The sequence below is a fragment of the Macaca mulatta genome, chromosome 14, assembly GCF_049350105.2.
Source record: "Macaca mulatta isolate MMU2019108-1 chromosome 14, T2T-MMU8v2.0, whole genome shotgun sequence".
Classification (NCBI taxonomy): Eukaryota; Metazoa; Chordata; class Mammalia; order Primates; family Cercopithecidae; genus Macaca; species Macaca mulatta.
In genome coordinates this window covers 1068513-1092600 of record NC_133419.1, presented here as the reverse complement: position 1 = coordinate 1092600, position 24088 = coordinate 1068513, and the positions used below count along the sequence as shown (strand labels likewise).

At 62.3% G+C, this 24088-nt stretch overlaps 1 protein-coding gene across 1 annotated transcript in view; it reads right to left on the bottom strand.

Moving 5' to 3' along the window:
• The window catches only part of MUC5AC (mucin 5AC, oligomeric mucus/gel-forming), a 43725-nt gene extending 21725 nt beyond the window's left edge, over nucleotides 1-22000 (bottom strand). Inside the window, 30 exon segments of the mRNA XM_077961643.1 lie at nucleotides 621-809; nucleotides 898-941; nucleotides 1562-1724; nucleotides 1944-2072; nucleotides 2526-2682; nucleotides 3116-3355; nucleotides 5554-5733; nucleotides 5843-5956; nucleotides 6121-6259; nucleotides 6522-6673; nucleotides 6941-7041; nucleotides 8660-8712; nucleotides 8792-9047; nucleotides 9324-9450; nucleotides 11453-11547; nucleotides 12839-13003; nucleotides 13086-13223; nucleotides 13312-13381; nucleotides 13877-13987; nucleotides 15034-15172; nucleotides 15373-15490; nucleotides 15932-16057; nucleotides 16145-16358; nucleotides 16472-16581; nucleotides 17415-17505; nucleotides 17817-17931; nucleotides 18305-18566; nucleotides 18905-18964; nucleotides 19826-19903; nucleotides 21845-22000. Coding sequence (XP_077817769.1) covers nucleotides 621-809; nucleotides 898-941; nucleotides 1562-1724; nucleotides 1944-2072; nucleotides 2526-2682; nucleotides 3116-3355; nucleotides 5554-5733; nucleotides 5843-5956; nucleotides 6121-6259; nucleotides 6522-6673; nucleotides 6941-7041; nucleotides 8660-8712; nucleotides 8792-9047; nucleotides 9324-9450; nucleotides 11453-11547; nucleotides 12839-13003; nucleotides 13086-13223; nucleotides 13312-13381; nucleotides 13877-13987; nucleotides 15034-15172; nucleotides 15373-15490; nucleotides 15932-16057; nucleotides 16145-16358; nucleotides 16472-16581; nucleotides 17415-17505; nucleotides 17817-17931; nucleotides 18305-18566; nucleotides 18905-18964; nucleotides 19826-19903; nucleotides 21845-21917 — 4009 coding nt within the window. The 5' untranslated portion in view covers nucleotides 21918-22000.
• Nucleotides 22001-24088: the final 2088 nt, after the last annotated feature.

Below are 24088 nucleotides of genomic sequence, written 5' to 3'. Positions count from 1 at the left end.
GTCAGCGATCCGAGGCTGCACCAGCAGGCCTGTCTGCTTGTCCCCACCCACGGTCCCTGCTCAGAACCCACATGAGTGGCACAGCTGCTGAAGAGCCAGGCCAACTGACTGAGTTTTAGGGAAGTGGCTCCCAGGCCATGCCCTGAGCGGCGTCCACACATCTGTGCCCCAGAACACCAGAGTTCCAGAGCTTTCTACTCTCAGAGAAGCTCAGTTGATGCCTTGGGGCCCTGAGACATCCCCCAGGAGAGAGCAAGGACACGGGGGTACCTGAACCCTGAGCAGTGTGAGGCAAGTGATAGCCGTGCATCCCCAGGGCCAGGCTGGGCTTCCAGACCCCCGACACTCCCATGAGGCCAGGCCCGGGGGCTGCTGAGGGCAGGACTTGGACGCCAGGCCTGCCGGGGTGACTTGGAGGCTGGGCCCTCCCCACTGCAGATGGCTGGCGGGAAAACAGCAGGTCATCCCTAAGCCCAATACCCTGCTCCTCGGTCCCTTCCTGATCCTCAGGGGCTGCCGCCCATGCCCAGAGCTGCTGTGACCTCAGCGTCCAGCAAGGGCAGCTGTGCCGGGCAGTGGGAGGGGCTCACCCTGGGGCTCCTCGGCCGCATTTGCCTTACCGAGTGGGGGCGTGGAGAAGGAGAAGGTGGTTGGGGGGACGGGGGTGGTGGGGCTGCAGGGGTAGACCCTCCTCTCAATGGTGCCGTTGGCCCCACAGCGGGCAGAGATGCAGCCACCCGTGCCGTCCGTCGTGTGGTAGATGACGTCCCCTGGGTGGAAGCTCTGTCCGTCGTAGGTGCAGACACAGGCTGTGGGAACAGAGGGGCCGGGCCCGTCAGAGGCTGGGCGCAGGCAGAGATCCCCGGATCCCAGCCCCAGGGGCTGCCGGCCGCTCACCCTCAGCTTCGTAGGTACACTCCACGCCGCGCTCAGTGCATAGGCTGGAGACAAGGAAGAAGGGCAGGCTGGTGCATGGGGGCGGCTGCGTGCCTTCCACGGGCATCCCATGCTACCAAGGGCAGGGAGCAGCTCCAACAGGGGTGAAGTTCCCTGGGCACCGCACTGCACCCCCGGACTGGGGAACAGGGAGGCCAGCCCCACCCGGGCCCCAGCAGTTGTCCCTCCAGGGTCAGCCCAAGGTCCCTCCCTTGTGGGGCCCCTCCAGTCAGGGGCCAGGGGAGGTGGGTGCTAGAGTGGAGCCATTACTCCCCAGGGGTGATTTTAACGGGCGTCCTTCCCGTGGGGACCCTCGGGCTCCATCTTGGCCCAGCTTCCCGCTGCCGCCCCCTGAGCCCCTCGAGCCTGCTCCCCAGAGGCTGTGCTGGTTTTCTGCCCAAAGGAGCCCTACACCCAGCCCTGCCTCTGGGACTCAGGACACGGGGGTGCTGGCCCCTGAGAAGCTTATGTCACAGTCGCCTGGGCCAGGATGGGACCCACAGCTTCAACTCCAGTAACGGGAGAGTCCCCAGCCCTGCTGCCCCCAGCCGCACCCAGAGCCCAGGCCGTGGCCACATCTCCCTGCGTGCTGCAGGCTCCCCATTCCTCCTGCCAAAGGACTCACCAGGAGTGGCAGTTCTTGTCTGAGGGCACCACTGCGCCTGGCCGGTAGGACTTCCCATGGACGTGGCACGGTGGTGGCGGAGGTGGGGTTGGGCAGGTGGCCACACACTGCATCTTGTCCTCATCAAAGATGGGAGCCTCTGGTGGGCACTTGGGGTAGCAGCCTGTGGGCCAGAGAGGCCAGAGTCACAACCAGACCCAGCGTCAGGCGCCTCGCCCTGGAGGGCTCCGCCCAGCCCCCAAGCAGTGGGCCTCGCTGACAGCACCGGAATGTGCTGGAAGCTGGGGCCACAGAGGCTCCTCGAGGGACCAGGAGAAGGGACCAGGAGAAGGCCACAGGCGGCGGAGCGCAGGCCAGCACCTCCCAGCCAGCCCCAGCCCACCTTCCAGGCCCCGGACGTCCTGCAGGCAGTCTCCGCGCGGGTTCCGGCAGGTCCGCAGGCAGGGCGCCCCGCAGGGCTGGTAGTGCCACTCGCACTGGCCTTCCGGGTTGTAGTAGTCACAGAACAGAGCTGCAGGGAGGAAGGAAGGGCTCGGTGGGGCCCCAGGCGCTCACTCGGGGAGGCCCCGCACCCTGGGGCTGCTCTAAAGCCGCTTCCCTCCCCTGCGCCTCTCAGCCATCGCAAGATGGAGACGGGGAGAGGGGGCCAGATCGGCACCCCCCAGTTATCAGGGTACCACGGAGGCTGCCAGCAGAGTGGGGGTCTCCAGCCGGAACAGCTCCAGCAGTGCCTGTTCCTGGCAAGGCTCCATGTGGGCTAGAGCTGGGCAACTCTGCTGACCCCTCTGCCCAGAACGTTCTACCACACCAGCGACCCCTCCGTCAGCCACACCCTCCTCTCTGGGCCCAGGTGTTACTGTTTCTTTGGAAACCTTCCCCGTCTCCCCACCCATCAGTGGTGAGGGTGGTGGGGCACACCCTGCTGGCACTTCCTGTTCTGCCCCGGGCGCCCGCTCGCACTCACGGCAGATGCTCGGGGTCCGCCAGGACACACACAGGCCTGCTTCATGGCAGGCCTGGGCATAGGCGGCCACAGCCGTGCAGAAACACTCGCAGTCACCCCCTGAGTCGCAGGCACATGCGTCGTTCACACAGGCCTCGTAGTACCTGGCTGGCTCCACCTGAGGGAGACGGGGCTTCAGGTTCCAGGGACCCCCCGACCCTCCCCGCAGGCTCTTGGGGACCGGGCCCACACTGACATATTGACCGGGACCGAGTTCCAGTGGAGCTCAGGGAGGGCGAATGTCCATCCCCAAGTGGCCAGCTGGGCCCATCTGGATATCCACAGGGCCCGGGGCTTCCTTGGCAGCCCTCGGGGTTAACACCCCCCAGGGCCCCGAAACCACAGCTGACAGGTGTCAGAGCTGGACGCCCAGCCCCTCTAGGGGAGTCCACACCAGCGCCAGCGCCAGCGCCAGTGCCAGCGTCAGCCCCAGCAGCCCACACCCTTGGTTGGCAGCTGTCCCCCAGCCCCCATTCCCTTCGCCCTTCTGGGGCCTCCTTGGGTCTCCATGACCCCCTTGGGCCCTGAGAAACGCCCCCCAGCCAGCATACGTGTGCGTGGCAGGCGGCAAAGGTGGGGCCGTGGAGGATGCTGCACTGCTTCTGGGCCCAGGACTTGCGGAAGGGGTTGGCCGTGCAGGGGTCCTTGGCCGCCAGGGCATCCGGGCAGGACGGGGAGAGCTTCCAGCTGTTCCCGAACTCCAGCACGTCCCCCACCACAGACTGGCTCCGTGTGGCAAAGTCGTTGGCGGCAATGTCGTCGAAGTTCCCGCACAGGCCGCAGACCCTGCTCTGCAGAGGCGCCGGGAGAGGTGGAGGTGGTGCAGCAAACCCAGAAGGCCAGGGCCCCCCTGCCCCTCGGCCGCCTCCTCCCACCCAGGGCCCCCCTGCCCCTCGGCCGCCTCCTCCCACCCAGGGCCCCCCTGCCCCTCGGCCGCCTCCTCCCACCAAGGGCCCCCCTGCACCTCGGCCGCCTCCTCCCACCCAGGGACCCCTGCCCCTCGGCCGCCTCCTCCCACCCAGGGACCCCGGCCCCTCGGCCGCCTCCTCCCACCCAGGGACCCCTGCCCCTCGGCCGCCTCCTCCCACCAAGGGCCCCCCTGCACCTCGGCCGCCTCCTCCCACCCAGGGACCCCTGCCCCTCGGCCGCCTCCTCCCACCAAGGGCCCCCCTGCACCTCGGCCGCCTCCTCCCACCCAGGGACCCCTGCCCCTCGGCCGCCTCCTCCCACCCAGGGCCCCCCTGCACCTCGGCCGCCTCCTCCCACCCAGGGCCCCCCTGCCCCTCGGCCGCCTCCTCCCACCCAGGGCCCCCTGCCCTGCAGCCGCCACCTCCCACCCAGGCGGCTGACAGCGACCACAGGCACTGCTTCCTCTTTCCCACCTCCAACTACACCTGGGGAGGCCCCGGGCAGTGCAGCTGAGCACTGAGGGCCGGGGCCAGACACAAGCCCCTCCTGGAGAAAAAGGAGCTGATGTGGCCTCGAAGGACCTGCCTAAGTCCTGATCCCGGTGCCTGTGCATGGCACCTCACTGGGAGATGGGATCTTGCAGGTTGAGGTAATGACTGGGTCCTGAATCCAATGCCTGGTGTCCTTATAAAAGCAAAACTTAGACCCAGTCACAGGGAGGAGGCCGCATGAAGACAGGGGCGGTGATCCGAGCGGTGTGGCCACAGTCGAGGAGTGCTGGGGTCCCCAGCAGATGCAAGGGGCCAAAAGGAGCCCCCCAGAGCCTTCTGAAAGAACTCGGCCCAGTGGATGCCCTGCTGGACTTCCAGTGTCCAGGCTGCGGGCAAATCCGCCAGGGTGCGGGCCTTTGCTCTGGCCTCAGAACACGGACACCCAGCCAAGGAATCTCCTGACCTGCTGCCCTTGCCAAGGCTCCGTCCCCCCGACTTCCCACCCCCTTTCCATCTCTGTGTTTCTGCGTCTCTGTGCCTCTCGTCTCTGCCCACCTGTTCCATGCACCCCACCTTCGGGTTCCCACCTCCGGGTTCCCACCTCTGGGTTCCCACCTCCGGGTTCCCACCTCCGGGTTCCCACCTCCGGGTTCCCACCTTCGGGTTCCCACCTCCATGTTCCCACCTCCGGGTTTCCACCTCCGGGTTCCCACCTTCGGGTTCCCACCTCCATGTTCCCACCTCCGGGTTCCCACCTCCGGGTTCCCACCTCCGGGTTCCCACCCCCGGGTTTCCACCTCCAGGTTCCCACCTCCGGGTTCCCACCCCCGGGTTTCCACCTCCGGGTTCCCACCTCCGGGTTCCCACCTCCGGGTTTCCACCTCCATGTTCCCACCTCCGGGTTCCCACCCCCGGGTTTCCACCTCCAGGTTCCCACCTCCGGGTTCCCACCCCCGGGTTTCCACCTCCATGTTCCCACCTCCGGGTTCCCACCCCCGGGTTCCCACCTCCGGGTTCCCACCTCCGGGTTCCCACCCCCGGGTTTCCACCTCCGGGTTCCCACCCCCGGGTTTCCACCTCCGGGTTCCCACCTCCGGGTTTCCACCTCCAGGTTCCCACCTCCGGGTTCCCACCTCCGGGTTTCCACCTCCATGTTCCCACCTCCGGGTTCCCACCCCCGGGTTTCCACCTCCGGGTTCCCACCTCCGGGTTCCCACCTCCGGGTTCCCACCCCCGGGTTTCCACCTCCGGGTTTCCACCTCCATGTTCCCACCTCCGGGTTCCCACCTCCGGGTTTCCACCCCCGGGTTCCCACCTCCGGGTTCCCACCTCCGGGTTCCCACCTCCGGGTTCCCACCCCCGGGTTTCCACCTCCAGGTTCCCACCTCCGGGTTCCCACCTCCGGGTTCCCACCTCCGGGTTCCCACCCCCGGGTTTCCACCTCCGGGTTTCCACCTCCATGTTCCCACCTCCGGGTTCCCACCCCCGGGTTCCCACCTCCGGGTTCCCACCTCCGGGTTCCCACCTCCGGGTTCCCACCTCCGGGTTTCCAGCTGGCCCTGGCCTGGATGAGGGGCGTAGAATCTCACCTTGAACTCGGGGCTGAGGTTGATGAAGATGCTGGTCTTCTTGTCCCACAGCAGAACCAGGCCGATGTCGGTGTCCACCACCAGGTAGATGCCCATCTGCCGGATGGTGTATGGCACCTCCTGGCTCTCGTTCGTCCCAGTCACCTCCACCTTCCCGTGGCTCAGCTTCAGCTCGGAGCCCTGCACGGCAAGGGGTCGCTCAGGGCCCCCAGCGAGAACCCCAGCCCACCTGGCCAGGCGCTGCCAGGGGAGCCTCCCGGAGGGCATGCAACCGCCCGGCCTCACTCACCCCCAGGAAGATCTTGATGGCCTTGGAGCAGGTGGTCCCCGTGGTGCCACAGGGGACGTTCTCAGTGACAACACGGAAGGAGTCCTGCACGCTGCCTTTCCCGCCACAGTGGCTCTGGGGAAACAGAGGCCATCAAGGACCAGGCCGGCCCCGCCCTCCTTTCCGCAAGGAGGATGGGGCCGAGACAACCTGTGTGCACCCTGGGGCAACTGCAGACAGGCAGTGAGCAGCTGCGGGTCGCGGGGACCGCCGTGAAGACCCCAAACGCGCCGGCTCACCTGCACCAGCATGTACTCGCAGTCTCCGTTGAAGCTGTAGCTCTGCCCGTCGAAGGTGAGGTAGTGGCCATCCCCGTACACAGCACAGGTGGCCAGGCAGGGGTCATCTGTACACCGCCACATCCTGCTGTCACAAGTGCTGGGGGACATCTGGGGGTCAGGCTAGAGCACCCACAGGGTGCCTGCCTGGCTGGGTGCAGCCTTCCTACCCCCAGGGGGACCTAGCACCACAGACACGCACCCACTGGGCCTCCCTGCCTGGGGCTGCTGGGAGCATCCAGCCCTGAGTCTGTGCCCTGCGTTTTCCCGGGATCCCTGTGCTGGGGGCTCGCCTGTCTCTAAGGAGGGCCTCTGGTACCCTGAACCTGACACGCCCCATGGGCTTTGAGCCCCCCGCATACCAGGTATTGCAGCCAACCCGGATGGTCTGGCCGGCCCGGTAGCTGGCCTCGTTGTGCACGCAGGGGCAGTCCTCCACAGTGATGCAGTTGCCCTCGCCGTCTGCCACCAGCCCATCGGGGCACACGCAGCCAGGCACACACTGGGGGCTGTACTGCAGGGCCAGCAGATGCCGCTAAGTGATGGGGCAGGGCACGGGACCTGCCAGGTCCTCCCAGGGACAGCTCACCCATGCTACAGTGGAGGGGCCACAGGACCAGAGAGTCCGGGAGCCCATGGGTCAGGGTCCTCTGGGACGTGGGGCAGCCCATGGCATGGCCTCATGTATCAGAGGCTCACCACTGCCCACCCTGGGAGCAGGCACCCTTAGCAGGCAGCGGCGGATGGAGGGTCTGTCATCGGGGAGTCCTCAGGGGCTTACACAGGTCATGTCCAGGGTGTGGCAGCTCTTCTGACAGCCGGCCCCCGTGTCCCCGGGCGTGGCATTGCGGCAGTCGAAGAACACCATGGGCGCAGCACACACTGGGGAGGGAAGGGCCGTCAGGGGGCCCAGCCACAGGCTGCTGCAGTGCCTCAACTATGTGTTCAGGGAGGACGTGTCTGTGCCGTGTGCGTGTGCATGAGTGGGTGTGTGTGCATGAGTGGGAGTAAGTGCGTGTGCATGAGTGGGTGTGTGTGCATGAGTGGGTGTGTGTATACATGAGTGGGTGAGCATGTCCATGAGTGGGTGTGTGAGCACTGCATAAGTGGGTGTGAGTGCTTGTCCATGAGTGGGTGCGTGTGCGTGAGTGGGTGTAAGTGCGTGTGCATGAGTGGGTGTGAGTGTGTGCATGAGTGGGTGTGAGTGCGTATGCAAGAGTGGGTGTGTGAGCGTGTCCATGGGTGAGTGTGTGAGCGTGTCCATGAGTGGGTGTATGAGCATTGCATAAGTGGGTGTGTGTGCATTAGTGGGTGTGTGTGCATGAGTGGGTATGAGTGCGTATGCATGAGTGGGTGTGACAGCATGTGCATGAGTATGAGTGTGTGTGCATAAATGGGTGTGTGCATGAGTGGGTGTGAGTGCATGCATGAGAGGGTGTGTGTGTGCATGAGTGGGGGTGACTGCGTATTCACGAGTGGGTGTGTGTGCATGAGTGGATGCGTGTGCATGAGTGGGTGTGGATGCATGAGTGGGTGGGTGTGCATGAGTGTGTGAGTGTGCATGAGTGGGTGTGACAGCATATGCATGAGTATGAGTGTGTGTGCATGAATGTGTGTGCATGAGTGGGTGTGTGCACGAGTGGGTGAGTGCATGCATGAGAGGGTGTGAATGCATGTGCATGAGTGAGTGTGAGTGTGCATGAGTGGGTGTGAGTGCGTATTCATGAGTGGGTGCGTGTGTATGAGTGGGTGCGGATGCATGAGTGGGTGTGAGTGTGCATGAGTGGGTGTGAGTGCATATTCATGAGTGCGTATTCATGAGTGGGTGCGTGTGCATGAGTGGGTGTGTGTGCATGAGTGTGTGAGTGTGCATGAGTGGGTGTGAGTGCATATGCATGAGTGGGTAAGCGTGTCCATGAGTGGGTGTGTGAGCATTGTATAAGTGGCTGTGAGTGCGTGTGCATGAGTGGGTGCGTGTGCATGAGTGGGTGTGTGTGCATGAGTGGGTGTGTGAGTGTGTGCGTATGTGTGCATCAATGGGTGTGTGTGCATAAGTGGGTGTGAGTGCATGTGCATAAGTGGGTGTGTACATGAGTGGGTGCGAGTGTGTGTGTGAGTGGGTTTGTGAGTGTTGCATAAGTGGGTGTGCATGTGCATGAGGGTGTGAGGGGGTGTGCATGATTGGGTGTGTGAACATGTGCATGAGTGTGTGTGTGCATGAATGGGTGTGTGTGCATGAGTGGGTGTGAGTGCGTGTGCATGAGTGGATGTGTGAGCATGTGCATGAGTGGGCGTGAGTGGGTGTGTCATGTGTGCGCCCACACCCTCCTTTCTTCCCCCTTGCTGCCCAGAGGGCACAAACCATGCCTGACGCCGAGCAGCTGATCGACAACCACCAGCCCCGTTGACTTGCGGTGGGACTAACCCTGAAGCCATTTTTCAGGATTTCTTATGGAGATGATGAGGCTGGGGTCCCCAGTGCCTCCTTTCTGGCACTCACCTGGGGTGGGGGCTTGGCCTCCGATGCAGCTCAGCTTCCCATGCGTGCAGGTGCTGTGAGGAGACGGTGGTCAGAGCCTCATCCTGGGCCACCAGGTGCCAGGGACCCCCAGTCCACAGCGGGAGCTCTTACCAGACAGCCCCACTGTCGTGCACCGACTCCCCATTGGGGATCACGGAGCCCCTGTGATAGCAGGGACAGTTGCTGGCCTGCACACACTTGCCCGTGTCGTCCAGGAAGGTGCCCTCGGGACAGATGCAGCCATCCACGGGGATAAAGCCAACACTGCAGGTGATGTCCCCCTCACTCAGAGAGCGGCAGGTGGGCTGGCAGGTGCTGACATGGTAGTGGTAGGTCATCGACTTGGGGCAAGTGGTCATGGGCTTCGCTGCAGGATGCCAGGAAGAGGGAATTCTCAGGACACAAAGCCCAGCGGTGGGCAGCCAGCAGCGAGGGAGCCCAGCCCTCTCAGCTACCCTCCCCTCCCCTCCTCGGCCGGGTCCAAGGCCACACTGACCTGGGCGCTCCTTGCCCTCAAGCCCAGCACAGAGGACGGGGGCCCTTAGAGCACCTGTGCACACCGGGGGCATCCCAAGACCCGAGGGCACCCCAATATCCGCGGCCACCCAGTGTGGGAAAAGGGCTGGGCTTGGCGGGCACTCACTGCAGACGCCGTTCCTCCAGCCACTGAGCTGCACACCCTTGGCGGCACAGGCATGCACATAGGAGGACAGCACGGCGCACAGGCAGTCCTCGCTCCGCTCACAGTTGCAGGTGTCAAACATGCAGTTCTGTGGGGAAGGGGGGCATCAGGGCATCAGAGACCCCAGCCCACACCTGGTGGCCCCCCATGCCCTGCAGGCCACACATCCAGCAGCCAGGGTCCTCCCGTCCCGGGTCTTCCTGCCTCCAGGACCCCTCCCTGAGTCCTCACAGGCATCCCACCCCCTCAGCAGAACCGCTTGGCATGTCATGCAGCAGAACCACCGTGCAAAGCAGGGGTTGTTGGGAGGGCCAGGTCCTTCATCTCTGTGACCCAACAGGTCCAGCCATGCCCAATTTCCCTCAGACACAGCGCATCAGCTCAGCCTTGGCCTAACTTCCATTTGGCCCCTGGGGCCAGGGGGGCAACAAACCCCTGAAGTTTAGCCCCTGTGCCTAGTGTAGGGCTGGAGGTGCAAGAAAAACACCATAAACGTGGTTAATGAATGAGTGAGTGAAGGGATGAATGAAGGAATAAGTGAGAGGATGAGTGAGTGAATAAGTGAGTGAATGAGTGAGTGGGTGAGTGAGTGGATGTGTGAGTGAGTGGATGAGTGAGTGGATCAGTGAGTGGATGAGTGAGTGAGTGAATGAGTGAGTGGATGAGTGAGTGAGTGAATGAGTGAGTGAATGAGTGAGTGAGTGGATGAGTGAGTGGATGAGTGAATGAGTGGATGAGTGAGTGAGTGGATGAGTGAGTGAGTGGATGAGTGAGTGGATGAGTGAATGAGTGGATGAGTGAGTGAGTGTATGCATGAGTGGATGAGTGAGTGAGTGAGTGGATGAGTGAATGAGTGTATGAGTGAGTGAGTGGATGAGAGTGAGTGGATGAGTGAGTGAGTGAATGAGTGAGTGGATGAGTGAGTGAGTGGATGAGTGAGTGGATGAGTGAGTGAGTGAGTGAGTGGGTGGATGAGTGAGTGGATGAGTGAGTGAGTGAATGACTGAGTGGATGAGTGAGTGAGTGAATGACTGAGTGGATGAGTGAGTGAGTGAATGACTGAGTGGATGAGTGGGTGAGTGAATGAGTGAATGGATGAGTGAGTGGATGGGTGAGTGAGTGAGTGGATGAGTGAGTGAGTGGATGAGTGAGTGAGTGAATGACTGAGTGGGTGAGTGAGTGAATGAGTAAGTGAGTAGATGAGTGAGTGAGTGGATGAGTGAGTGAGTGGATGAGTGAATGAGTGGATGAGTGAGTGGATGACTGAGTAGATGAGTGGGTGAGTGAGTGAGTGAATGAGTAGGCGAAGGAATCAGTGAGTAAATGAGTGAATGAGTGAGTGAAGAAATTCGTGAATGAGTGAGTGAGTAAGCGGATGAGTGAATGAGTGAGTGAAGAAATTCGTGAATGAGTAAGTAAATGAGTGAGCGGATGAGTGAATGAGTAAGTAGATGAGTAGGTGAAGGAATTAGTGAGTGGGTAAATGAGTGAATGAGTCAGTGAAGAAACGAATGAATGAGTGAGTGAAAAAGCGAGTAAGTGAATGAGTGAGTGAATGGGTGAGTGGATGAATGAGTGAATGGGTGAGTGAGTGAATGGGTTAGTGGGTGAATGAGTGAATGGGTGAGTGGGTGAGTGAGTGAATGGGTGAGTGGGTGAGTGAGTGAATGGGTTGGTGAGTGAGTGAATGGGTTAGTGGGTGAGTGAGTGAATGGGTGAGTGGGTGAGTGAGTGAATGGGTGAGTGGGTGAGTGAGTGAATGGGTGAGTGGGTGAGTGTGTGAATGGGTGAGTGGGTAAATGGATGAATGGGTGAGTGAGTGGATGGGTGAACAGGTGAACGGGTGAGTGAGTGGGTGAATGGGTGGGTGAGTGGGTGAGTGGTGAACGTGTGAATGAGTGAATGGGGGGCTGGGGACGTGGGGAATGGAGCTGGACAGACAGGCTGGGTCCCAGCCCCTGGTGCCCATCACAGCCTAGAAAGGTTGGTACTGACTGCCGAGCCCCCCCAGTGCCCTCCCAGCCCTCCTGGAGGCAGCTGTGAGGCTCAGTGGCCGGAGCCCCACTGGGCCAAGAGGCGGCAGATGCTACCGAGTAGTAGGTGTCCGGCTTCACGGCAGCGTGGCACCGGCTGAAGGGGCCGTTGGCATCGGTCAGCTGCGAGCACCAGTGCTGAGCATACTTCTCTGTGGACAGAGGAGGGTTAGGGTTAGGATTAGGATCAGGCAGCACACTCATCCCACCCAGCTTGGCCCCTGGTGTGGGGTTTGGGGCGCCAGCTTCTCTGGGCAGTCTGGCGTTGGGCCCTACATCCTGCTACACACTCAGCCCGGGTGGTGCGGCGCCCTCCCTGAGGGAAAGCTCCCCCAAGTGCAGGGTACGACACCCAGAGCTGAGGCTTCTCTCGTTTTCCTGCATGTCCCACCCAGCCCCTCACAGCCTCTCATGGTGCCGCCTTCCAGGGAAGCTAGTGACCCCCACTCTGGACAGACAAACTGAGGTCCTTCTGGCCCCTCCACTGGGCTCACTGGACCCAGGCTTCCCAGGCTGCAGGAAGCAGGTAAGAGCCCGCGAGATAGGATCCCACCTCCCCACGGCTGGCGCCCGAGCTCCGAAGGCGGAGTGAATGACTGAGTGAGTGAGTGAGCGAGTAAGTGAGCGGATGAGTGAGTGGATGAGTGAGTAAGTGAGTGGGTGAATGGGTGAGTGAATGGTTGAGTGGGTGAATGGGTGAGTGAGTGGGTGAGTGGGTGACTGGGTGAATGGGTGAGTGGGTGAGTGAATGAGTGAATGGTTGAGTGCATGAGTAGGTGAGTGAGTGGGTGAGTGAGTGACTGGGTGAGTGGGTGAGTGGGTGAGTGGGTGAATGAGTGAGTGGGTGAGAGGGTGAATGGGTGAGTGAGTGAATGGTTGAGTGGGTGAATGGGTGAGTGAGTGGGTGAGTGAGTGAGTGGGTGACTGGGTGAATGGGTGAATGGGTGAGTGAATGAGTGAATGGTTGAGTGGGTAAGTGAGTGAGTGGATGAGTGAGTGAGTAGGTGAGTGGGTGAGTGGGTGAATGAGTGAGTGGGTGAGTGAGTGGGTGAATGGGTGAGTGAATGGGTGAATGGGTGGGTGAGTGGGTGAGTGGGTGAGTGGGTGAGTGAATGGGTGAATGGGTGGGTGAGTGGGTGAATCCATTCCCCACGTCCCCACCACCCCACCCCGTGCAGGGGTAGGCAGTCAGGGCCGATATCGACCAACAGAGACTCGCACCCTTTCTTTGACCCTGAAGCAGGTGCCCCACATTCCTGAAGCTCCATATAAGCCGGGCGAGGCGCCCACCATGAGCCTGTCCTTGGGCCCCTTCGTGAGCCACCCCACCTGGCTCACAGGCACACGTAGGGCCGGCCTCCACGCTGCCTGCAGTGCCAAATGGAAGCGGGAGAACCAGCGCCAGGCGCCCAGCACAAAGGCGAGCTGAACAGACACACATACCGTTCTCCACACTCAGGGAGCAAGGGTCTTCGAAGCTGTTCCTGATGTTGGGACAGGCGGCCTGGGTCTTGAAGGTGTTGAAGAAGGCCGCGGCCGTGGCCTCCACCACCCCACTGAGGGTCCGGAAGTCATCGGCCTGGATGCTGTTGAAGTTCCCACAGAGACCTGGGGGTGGGTTAGGCAGGGTGAGGGCCATGTGCCCCGGCCAGAGTGGGTGGGCTCCAGACCCCGAAGGCAGCCCTCTTACCGCAGGTCTGCCCTCGGAGCTTGGGCGCCAGCCGCACGAACAGCTGCATGGTGGGTACCAGCTGCAGGTCCAGCTGCAGGCCCAGGCTGGTCTGGGCGATGACGAAGAAGGTCGAAGGTCTGAAGATGGTGACGTTGGCTGGGGACACAAAGGACAAGGGTTTTGCTGGGGGTGTGGGGCGGGACCCCAGGCAGCCCGGGGGTGGGGAGGAGGCCGCCACCCTCACCTGCAGAGATGGGCAGCTGGGTGTATATCTGGTTCAGGAACACTTCCCCGCTGGCCTTGATCACCACCACCTGAGGGCCGCCAGACAGACGTGTGAGAGCGGGGCAGGCTCGCCGCACTCAGCCCCGCGGAGGCTGTGAAATGTGCCTGCAGGTGCCTGGGAGGCCTTTGCCTGTGGCTGTGGGTCCTACAAGGTGGTTTTGTGCTCGCCCTGATTTTCTGAGTTTTCTGTGAGTACCATGCTTTTTATTCTTTAGTAAAAACCAAAGTTATTCACTAAACGTAAACTGACTTCAGCGGAGAAGCCAAGCTGGCCGCAGATGCACCCAGTCCCTCCTTCCCGGGGCCCCTCGGGTCGGGTATGGCGGCCCGGGCGGCCCAGCCCTGAGCTGCTCCTTTAGGGACAGTCACGTGGACCCATAAGTAATGGATGCAGCCAGTGTTGCCGGAGGATCCCCGCCTCTCGCTGTTCACGCCGAGGACGAAGGGCTTGGGCAGAGGTGACTTGTAGAAGAGACAGGCCCCTTCCCCCCTTCCCAGGGTTTGCCCTGCCAGGCTCCACTCACCGTCTGCGCCCCATCCAGGCTCAGTGTCACGCTCTTCAGGCAGGTCTCGCTGTCCGTCAGCCCACACCTGCGCAGCTCAGCCAGTACAGTGAAGGCACTGCTGTCACAGGGCTGCAGAACCGGACACACCAGGGGTCCTCACACTCCGCCCAGCGCCCAGCCCGCCTGGCCCTGCCCCTCCACCCGGCTGTGCTCCTCTCCCTCACTAGAAACCCCCACTCCAACATCCCAGCCCCCGAGGGGGAGGTGTGCTAGGAGGCCGCCAGGTGTGGACACCGAGGCACACAGAGAAATCTGCATGCACCGTGGGGAGGCCACACTCTGCGACGCCAACTACAGGACCCTCTGGGAAGGACAGCTCTCAGAAGGCACAAATGCCAGTGGATGGCAGGGGCTGGGTGAGGGAGGGGTGAGGAGGCTGAGCTCCAAGGGGTTTGAGGGCAGTGGAGCCGACTGCGTGAAACTGCCTGGCAGGAACAGGACACTGCACATCTGTCCGAAGCTGCGGAATTTCACCACCACAAGAGGCCCCGATGTCAACCGTGACCTGGGAGGTGAGGGCGCCAGTGACCTGGGAGGTGAGGGCGCGCCAGTGACCTGGGAGGTGAGGGCGCCAGTGACCTGGGAGGTGAGGGAGCCAGTGACCTGGGAGGTGAGGGCACCAGTGCAGGCTCTACCCCAAGGCAGGGTCTCATCTTGGGGAGACTGTGTACTGGGTGCTGGGTATCATCTGGGGAGACTTTGTGTTGGAGCGGGAGTACTTTGGGCTCAATTTCTTTGTAAACCTGAAACTATTCTCAACAGTAAAGTCTTAGATAAATAGCCCAAGGTGTGGAGGGCCCAGTGCTGGGTGGGACTGGAGGCTCTGGTCTGCAGCCTTCATGCCCCTGTGGGGCCCAGCCCTGGGTGTGGGCTGCAGCCTTCGTGCCCCTGTGGGGACCAGCGCTGGGTGGGGCTGGAGGCTCCGGTCTGCAGCCTTTGTGCCCCTGTGGGGCCCAGTGCTGGGGAGCTGGGGTGCTTCCTTGAGGTCTCACCATCAGTGACCCCCAAGGGTCACCCCGGGGCAGCAGTGACATGCAGCCAAGCTGCAGGAGCCTGTGGGAGGCTGGCCGTGGGCCCCGTCTGTCCGGCGAGCACCCCAGGCAGCCAGTGCCTACCTTGGTCAACACATAGCTGCAGTCCCCGTGCACCGTGTAGTGCCTCTCGTCAAATGTCGAGAAGTGGGCACCTCCAAGCACAGAGCAGGTACCCGGGCATGGAACCTCCTGGCAGCTCCACCGGCCTCCGGAGCAGGTGCTGAGAGCAAGAGATGGTGCCGTGTGGTTGCTGGTCCCAGGAGACCAGCCTCCAGCCTCCGTGTCAGAGGCTGACCGGGTCTCACCCAGGCCTGCCTACATCACAGCCCGGATGAGGGACGCCTGCCAGCCTGGGTCACAGCCCCCAGCGGGTCCGTCCCATAGCACATCCTGGGGGCCTGGAGGGGGGCCGGGACCTACCAGTTGGTGCAGTCTGTGGAGTAGGTGGCCCCCGGGGCATAGGCAGTGCCGTTGTAGACGCAGGCACACTGTGACACAGGGACACAGCCGGTCTGGCCGACGTCATCGAGCACCGTCCCTGCATGGGTCAGGCAGGCCTGTGATGGGCTCCTGCTATCTCCATGTGGTGGGTGGTGCAGGGGAACAACATGGCAGCCCTACAGCAAGCTGAGGCCTCAGCCAGCCTCAGGGGCCCGGGACATCTCGGACTAGGGGTCTCAGCCAGCCTCAGGGGCCTGGGACAGGGGTCTCAGCCAGCCTCAGGGGCCCGGGACAGAGGCCTCAGCCAGCCTCAGGGGCCCAGGACACCTTGGGCCGGGGACCTCAGCCAGCCTCAGGGGCCCGGGACATCTCGGGCTAGGGGTCTCAGCCAGCCTCAGGGGCCCGGGACAGGGGCCTCAGCCAGCCTCAGGGGCCCGGGACACTAGGACTGGGATCCTTCTTTTGAGGCTTGGCCATGGGAGCACAGCCCCCTAGTTCCAGGGTGCATCTGTGTTTCCCAGGGGCGGGGGAGCCTCACCCTCAGGGCAAAAGCAGCCGGCCACACAGTGGTCCTCGCAGGCCCGGGAGTGCTCCTGGTTGGAGCAGGTGTCTGTGCAGGGGGAGCGGCACTCGTGGTACTGCATGTTGCTGGGGCACGTCTGGGCTGCGGGAGGCAGAGACACGGCTCACGTCCGCCCGCCCCGGCCCTCCCTGCCAGAGGGGTTGGGGGACAGGGCGCCAGGACACTCACGGCAGAGGTCAGGGCCCCGCCAGTCCTGGGGCTGCCCCCCGGCGTGGGCGCACTGCCGGGAGTACTCCGCGAGGGTGTGGCAGACGCAGCTGAGCAGGTCGGTGCCCCCGCAGAAGCAGAGGTCTTGCCTGCAGGCCTCCAGGTAGCTGCCGACGTCCACCAGGGCCACACAGCTGGAGAACAGCTGACCATTCAGGAGCTCCTCGCAGATGCCCTAGAACAAAGGCCATAGCCCGACTGAGTCCTCAGTGGGGAATCTGGACCGGTTCCCAGGCTCACAACCCCTCCTCCTCACCGTGCCGGGCCCCTGTTCCCTCCAGGGCTTACAGAGCCAGTGGAGCAGTTCCTCGGGGGTTCAGGGACAGGGTCCTCACACTGCTCCGTGGGGTCGTCCATCTTCTGCAGGTTCCCAAACTCCATGGGAGTCAGCTTGATGTCTGCGGGAAGCACGGAGGTGGGCTCTGCCTGCAGGTCCCAGTACCCCTCAGCCCAGCACCCAAGCAGCAGAGCCCCCACGGCCGGGTCCCTGGGGTGGGGTTAGAAGGGCCATCGGTGGCTCCTGTCCCCTCTGGATGCCTGAGTTGTCCTGGCTGCGCCTGCTTGGCCGCCCCATGCATGCTGCAGGACCCTCGGGGGTCTGGAATGATGGAGAGAAACAGCCCAGGAGGTTGGTGTCCAAGTCACTGGGGGCTGCTGGCTGAGTCCTCAACTGACCCAGGACCCTGGTCTCCTCCTGCCAGGCTGGCGGGAACCTGAGCACCTCCCAGTCCACAGAACCCAGCCAACCCAGCGCTGGGCCTGCCTTGCCAAGGGCTGCTGGACACCCAGGCAGACTCAGTTCCCCACAGAGGGACATCCTGTACTCGGGGCTTGTATGGGGCTTCACAGGCCTGGCGGGGAGAGGTGGGGAGTGGGGCCTTGGCTGGTGCAGGTCACATTTGCAAGGCCACAGCCTGACGGCAAAGACTCAAAGACCAAGAAGGAGGCAGGTCTGTCATTTCAGGAGAGGGCGTGCGGTCACGGGTCACCACCCAGAGCAGCCACACAGAGCAAGGGGCTCAACGGGCGATTTGCTCCCAGCCTGCACCCCTGAGACAGGCCAGCGTTTCCGGATCGCGTGTGTACAGGTGTGTGCTGTGCTGGGAGGGAGGGCAGCTGCCTCCATGCATCTGTGCATGTGTGTGCCAGAGCGTCGGAGGGTGTGTGTGCACACAACACTGAGCCCCCAGGGGACGCTGAGGAAGGGGCTGATGGCGCCATGGGGTCTTACTGTGGGAGAGGAGCTCGCTGACCACGGGCATCCCATTGAAGTCTCCACAGAGCCCACAGGTCTCGTTGGCATATTTGGCGTCCAACTCCAGCTGCAACGAAGGAGACATCAGACACCCGTCCCCACCAAGGGCGGATGGACAGATGAGGCTCAAGCCTGAGATTTCCAAGGAGGGGCCGAGGCCCACGGAGGAGACACCCCCAAAAGCAGTCTCCATCCTGGGGGCACAGACCCCGGGACAGCATTGGTGTCTGGGCACCTGTTCTTGCCTGCTGTGTGGGGTGGGGTCTGACCCTGACTGGGCCCAGGGCACCTTTTACCCTCTCTGGAGAGGCTGTGGGAGCGGGCCAGCCCTCGAGGGCTGGAGGTGGACACCGGGACACCCCCACCCCCCAGCCTCACCAGCAGGCTGTCATCGTGGTTCCACATGAGGACAAGGCCCAGTCTGGCCTCCACCTTGGTGTAGCTGCTGCTCTGCTGAATGAAGACCCCAGACTGGCTGAAGGGCAGCAGGACCCTGCGGAGGGAGGCAGGGCTGAGGGGCTGGGAGCACGGTGAGGAGAGATCCCAGGCAGGGCAGATGCCTGTGGTCGCAAATGGGACACGGTCATCGTGACCATGAAGTCACATCTGGGATGGGGACAGTGACTTCTGGAGCTCTGGGGTCACAAGAAGCTAGGAAGGGGCAGAATAAGAACCTGGGGATCCCAGGAGGGGATCCAGCTCGGTGGGCCAGCTCAGGGGACCAGGGAGGACCCATGTCCAGCTCCGCTCTCAGGGGCTTGCCAAGAAGTACACATCCTCCCCAGGACTGCCATGCCCCCGTGACCCCCCAGAAATGCCGTCCCCACACACCGCGTGGCACCCACCATCCGAGAGCCCAGACTCACGGGTGGCCGTTGACCAGGACAGAGCCGTTGGTCAGCTGGATGACCACGCCATCCACCTTCATGAGGACCCTGCTCAGCGTGGGGGCTGCTGACTCCTGGCTGCGGCGCAGCTGGACGTTGAAGTCCTCGTAGGCGGCGCCGCAGTGCTCGGAGAACACGTAGTTGCAGAGGCCGGGGAAGCGGAAGACGTCGCCGTCGAAGGTCTTGTAGTGGAAATCACCCCAGGTGCTGCACACCCGCCCGTTGTGTGCCGGGTTGGAGGCTATGGTGGAAGCAGCATTGCGTTTGGGAGCGTCGCCCTCACCCTCGCCCTGCACCCCTGCCCCTGCCCTGCACCCCTGCCCCTGCCCTGCACCCCCTGCCCCACCCCAGCGTCCTGCAGGAGGTGCTGCTGCCCTGGACGGGGCACCCAGGGGTCCTTCCTGTGTCTGAGAAGTCCCAGAAACGTGTGCAGGGAGGTGCTAGGCCCTCTGGTTCCAATACCTACCCAGTGGCCACCTGGAAAGCTGGGGCCCCTCTCCACCAGGCACCTCCAGGCCTGAGCGGGGAGCTCAGCAAAGCTAGGCCCCTTCCCCACCCAGGCCTCGGGGCTCCACTCACCTCGTACCACGGGGATGGTCCTCAGAGGCGGGAAGAGAGTCACCCCACGGGGCGGGACCCCTGCGGAGACAGGGACTGGTAGGATGCACACACGGCCAGAGATGTTCCAGCGTCTGTGGGTCCCGGCTCCTGGCTCTGAAACCAACTCTGGATTCTGCCGCGTGTTGCCCCCCCGCCCCACCTACCATCTGCTCCTTGTGTGTTTGCAGCTGCACACCCTGAGTTCCATCTGCACCTTGTGTGTTTGCGGCTGCGCACCCTGAGCCGCACACCCTGAGTTCAGTGTGACTTTCTGCTTCCTCCCGGCTGTCACCAGGAAGAAGCCCTCAGGGGCTGCCAGCTCTCTCACACCCATGGGCCTCAGAACCTGAGTCTGCATCAGCGGCTCAAGACAGTCTCTTGGGTGCTGAGATTAGGCACATCTGGCCCGATTTGGAGAAACGCAATCTGAGAGTTTGCCAGAAGCCCCCGACTCTGGCTGCCCTCGCCTGCCCCGCCTCTGCCAGGGCTGCTGGGCCCCCACGGGCTCCCGCTAGCACAATCCACACCGGGACGGCCGGTGCCAAGGGAGATACCTGTGTTGCTGAAGTGCCAGGAGGTGAACAGGGGGGACACTGAGGCAGGACCCAGCTCCAGATCCCTGGAGGGTGGCCGGCACCCACAGGACATGGGCACAGCCAGCCTGCCCCGCCCTGCAACTCCTTCAGAGCCTGAGTGCTGCAGGGGGCTGGCCCAAGGACAGGCAGGTAGTGTGACCGACCAGGGTCATGGATGTGGGGTGTCCTCCTGTCCCCCCAGGTTTGGTCCTCAGCGGTGGCCAGCTGGGGAGCCTCCCTAAAACCAGTGCCCCTGGGAGCCGTGCCACTCAGTGGAGGGTGGAATCTGACAGGCTTAGGGTGGGGGCCGGACGCTCAGACTCACCACCAGGTCCCTGGGCGATGGGAGAGAGGGCAGGGTGGTGCTCGTAGCTGGATTCGGAGGAGCCGTCCTGGGCATGGCCTGCAGAAAGAGGAGGGGGGCTGAGCCCAGATGCGGGGTGGCTGAGGGGGCTCAGGCTGCGACCACAGATGCAGCGCGGACACCAGAGGATCAGGAGGCCATGGTGTGTGCAGGTGGCCTGTGGCGAGGGCTCTCTCTGTGCTGGGTTGGAGGTCCTAGGGGGCCTCTGTCCATGTGAGTCGGAAGTCTGAGCCCAGACCCTCCAGGAGCATCCCCTCAACCTGGCCCCATGGAGCAGGTGGTGTCGGGACCCTTTGCCCCAATCTGGCATCCCCATCTATTCATTCCCACTCACTGCAGAGCATGCCAGGCCCTGGCCTCCACACTCAGGACCCCCGCCCACTACAGTGATCCCACTGAGGGGCTGGAGCAGTCAAATGCATGGGAGGGGTCGGCCCCAAGACCGCCTGGAGGACCTTGCCTCCCTACAAGCAGCAGATCTTGCAGGAGGTTGATCTCCAGGTTCCATGGAGACTGTGCAGAATGTCACCAGATCCCAGCCCAGCCCCGCACAGCCCCACACATCCCTGCACAGAACCAGCATGGTGGGACCAGCCCCCAGCCCCGCACAGCCTCGCACAACCCCACACAGTGCCAGCATGGTGGGGGGGGCGCCCGGCCCAGCCCAGGACCCTGCAGAGAGGGGGTCTTGGGGAAAGCTGTGATTCGCCTGCATCCCAGCCCCAGCTTCCCAGTTCCCGCGCCTGACATAGGGGTCCTCAGGCCAGGCTGGGAGACCCCCCTCACCCCCATACCCTCTGCCCCCAGTGGGGCCCAGCGCATCAAATAAGTCAGTGGGTAGAGGGGCCCTTAGCATCTGCAAGCCCCATTGGAGAGACAGAGACAGTGGCCTGAGCCTCACTTACCCCGTCCTGGCCCAGGCCTGCCCCCACCTTCTGAGCCCCGCAGGCCCAGCCCCAGCCCTGCCCTCTCCTGGGAGCAGCCCTGGGAGAGAATTCCTGCTTCTGAGATGAGAGTGGTACAGACGAGGGATGGGGGGGGCAGAGTCAGGCTGGGCCACAGCCAAGGGCAGCACGGAGACACCGGAGACGGTTCTTCTTGCTCTGGGACTGCCTGGCAGAGGGCCAGAGGCTGGGGACAGGGCTGGGCGAGGGACCTGGGTGTGCCATGTGGCCGTCTCAGCAGTGCTGAGGTCCCTGCCCTGCTGTTCCAGGAGCCCAGGAGCACCCACTCCCCCAACCCAACCCCAGGCATTCCCCTGACAGGGGCACATGGTCACCAGCAGACCCAGGCCCAGGTGTCCCCTAGAAGCAGAGGCAGGGACTTACTGGTCCAGCGAGGGGCCGTTCAGATCACAGGGCCTGGAGCCTCCCGCATCACCCTCTTAGCCCCCATCACCCTCTTAGCCCCCATCACCCTCTTAGCCCCCATCACCCTCTTAGCCCCCATCACCCTCTTAGCCTTAGGCCGGGGGTGAAACAGTTCCCCTGTGGACCTCACCATTACATCCTCGCTCAGAGGCTGAGACACCCCCAGGAGACCCCCATCGAGGCCCAGACAGGGAACATGAGCTGGTAAACTGGGCACGTGTGGGGTGTGCAAGGGCAGGTGCCTGGGGCTGATGCCCTGACCAGGCCCAGCGGGGGCCGTGAGCCGCTGGAGATACTGTGGGCCAGGCACTGTCGGCCGCCGGGGATAAGTGCAGGGATCCAGGCGGGGAGGGGAAGCCGGAGACCTGAGCTCCTGCTTCCCTGCCTCAGGGAATGGCCCAGCCTCAGAGGTCCCTGAAGCCCGGAGATCCCTTAGCAACCCCACTAAGTGGAAATTGCTCGTTGGTGGCCAGGGCCACAGGCAGGGGCTCTGCTGCTGGGCGCCGTTCATGGCACATGCTCGGAACCCAGGGCAAAGACTGAGCTGCCCGAGGCCCACTCAGTACCGCACCACCCAAGACTAGTAGAGCGGCCAGGGACCGAGCCGTACCTGTGTGCCGGGTGCAGGCCAGAGCAAGAGCCAGGGTCCAGAGTGGGGCCAGCTTCCTCTGGCCGACACCCATCGTGTGGACGGCGGGGAAGAGTGCTCTGTCCCTCGGCAGCCTCTGAGGAGGGACCCAAGGTTGCAGGAGCCTTTTGTAGCCCCAGAGCTGGCTCCGGCCCCGAGCTTCACATGGGTGGGCGGGGCAGGGCCTGTGGTTCCCCCTCACCCGAGTAAACAGTGGGTGCTCACTGCGGGCTGGCCCGCGGCCGGTGGCAGGCAGAGATGGGTGTGTCTGCCAGTTTCCGAGGGCTCCCCCAAGCCCTGGCCTGCAGGGGTTCTCCCCACATACCCCACTCTAGACTCTTCCTGGGCACCGTGCCATGCCCAGCAACCTGTGAGTTCCCGGTGCCCAGAAGTGAGTGCTCAGAACAGCCTGGAGGCACCTCTTTGACACTAAACTCTCTGCAGCAGGACGGGGGGCCCAGCCCAGCCTCTCCCTTTCCTGCCATTCCTCACATGGCAGACCTTCTGGTTGGACCCTCCATGTGGGCAGTGGAGCTGCCGACTTTGGCTGGGGAATGTGTGGCTGCCTGGGAGGGAGAGGCCAGCCCCAGCCCAGTCCGAAGCTCCTTATGGTCACCTACGTCTCCCTTTCTGTGCCTTTTCTTCCCCATGTCTGTCTTAGCCCAGGTGCCTGGAGAGAGAGCACTTCATATGCGACAGGAGTGTGGGGAAAGGGAAAATGATTGAGTGAGTGAATGAATGAGTGAATGAGCCAAGGCGTCCCTCAAGGCAGCCACATGCTGCCACTGAAGTGGTGCCAGCCAGCCTCACCCTCCCTAGAGAGAGGCTCCTGGCAGCAGCCTCCAGGCAAGTGACAGAACCCCTCCCTCACCATGCAGCCCCTCCCAGCATTGCCCAGGAGTCCACCTGTGCTTCAGTCTCCCGGTCCCAGGTGGGCGGGGCCAGTTCCATTTACATGATGGTCTCGGGCCACCCAGATCCAGAAATGCTCAGTACCCTCCGGACAGGAAGCTGTTGACTGGTCCCAGCAGTCCCAGTACGGAAAGGTCCTAGTGAGTCTTCGGCCTGAAGGGCTCCGGCTGAAAAAGTGCTGTTGTGTGATGAACACTTGCCCAGATCACAGGTGTGTGGTAGGACACTGGGGTTGGACTCTCCCTCGCAGGCAGCCACATACTCCCCAGCCAAGGTCAGCAGCTCCACTGCCCACATGGAGGGTCCAACCAGGAAGTCTCCCATGGGAGGAACGGCAGGAAAGGGAGAGGCTGGGCTGGGCGATCTGCCCTGCTGCAGAGGGATTAGGATTGAAGAGGTGCCTCCAGGCTGTTCTGAGCACTTGCTTCCAGCTCTCCAAGGACCCATCCCAAGCTCCTTATGATCACCTACGTCTCCATTTCTGTGCCTTTCCTTCCCCAGGTCCTGTCTTAGCCCAGGTTCCTGGAAAAAGAGCACTTCATATGTGGCAGGAGTGTGGGGAAAGGGAAAATGATTGAGTGAGTGAATGAATGAGTTAGTGAGTGAGTGAATGAATGAGTGAATGAGTGATTGAGTGAATGGGTGAATGAATGAGTAAATGAGTAAGTGAATGAGGGAATGAGTGAGTGAATGAGTCAATGAGTCAGTGAGTGAATGAATGGGTGAATGAATGAGTAAATAAGTGAGTGAGTGAATGAGTAAGTGAATGGATGAATGAGTGAGTGAAGGAGTCAATGAGTCAGTGAGTGAGTGAGTGAATGAGTGAGTGAATGGGTGAATGAATGAGTAAATGAGTGAGTAAGTGAATGAGGGAATGAGTGAGTGAATGAGTGAATGAGTGGATGCGTGAGTGAATGAGTGAGTGAGTGAGTCAATAAGTGAGTATATGGGTGAGTGAATGTGTGAATGAGTGAGTGATTGAGTCAATGAGTGAGTGAGTGAATGAGTGTATGAGTCTATGAGTAAGTGAGTGAGTGAATGGGTGAATGAATGAGCGAGTGAGTGAGTGAGTAAATGAGTGAATGAGTGAGTGAGTGAATAAGTGAGTAAATGGGTGAATGAGTGAATGAATGAATGAATGAGTGAATGAGTGTATGAGTGAATAAGTGAGTGAGTGAATGACTGCGTGAATGGGTGAATTAATGAATGAGTGAGTGAGTGAATAAGTGAGTGAATGAATGGGTGAATAAGTGAGTAAGTGAGTGAGTGGGTGAGTGAGTGAGTGAATGGGTGAGTGAGTGAATGAGTGAGTGA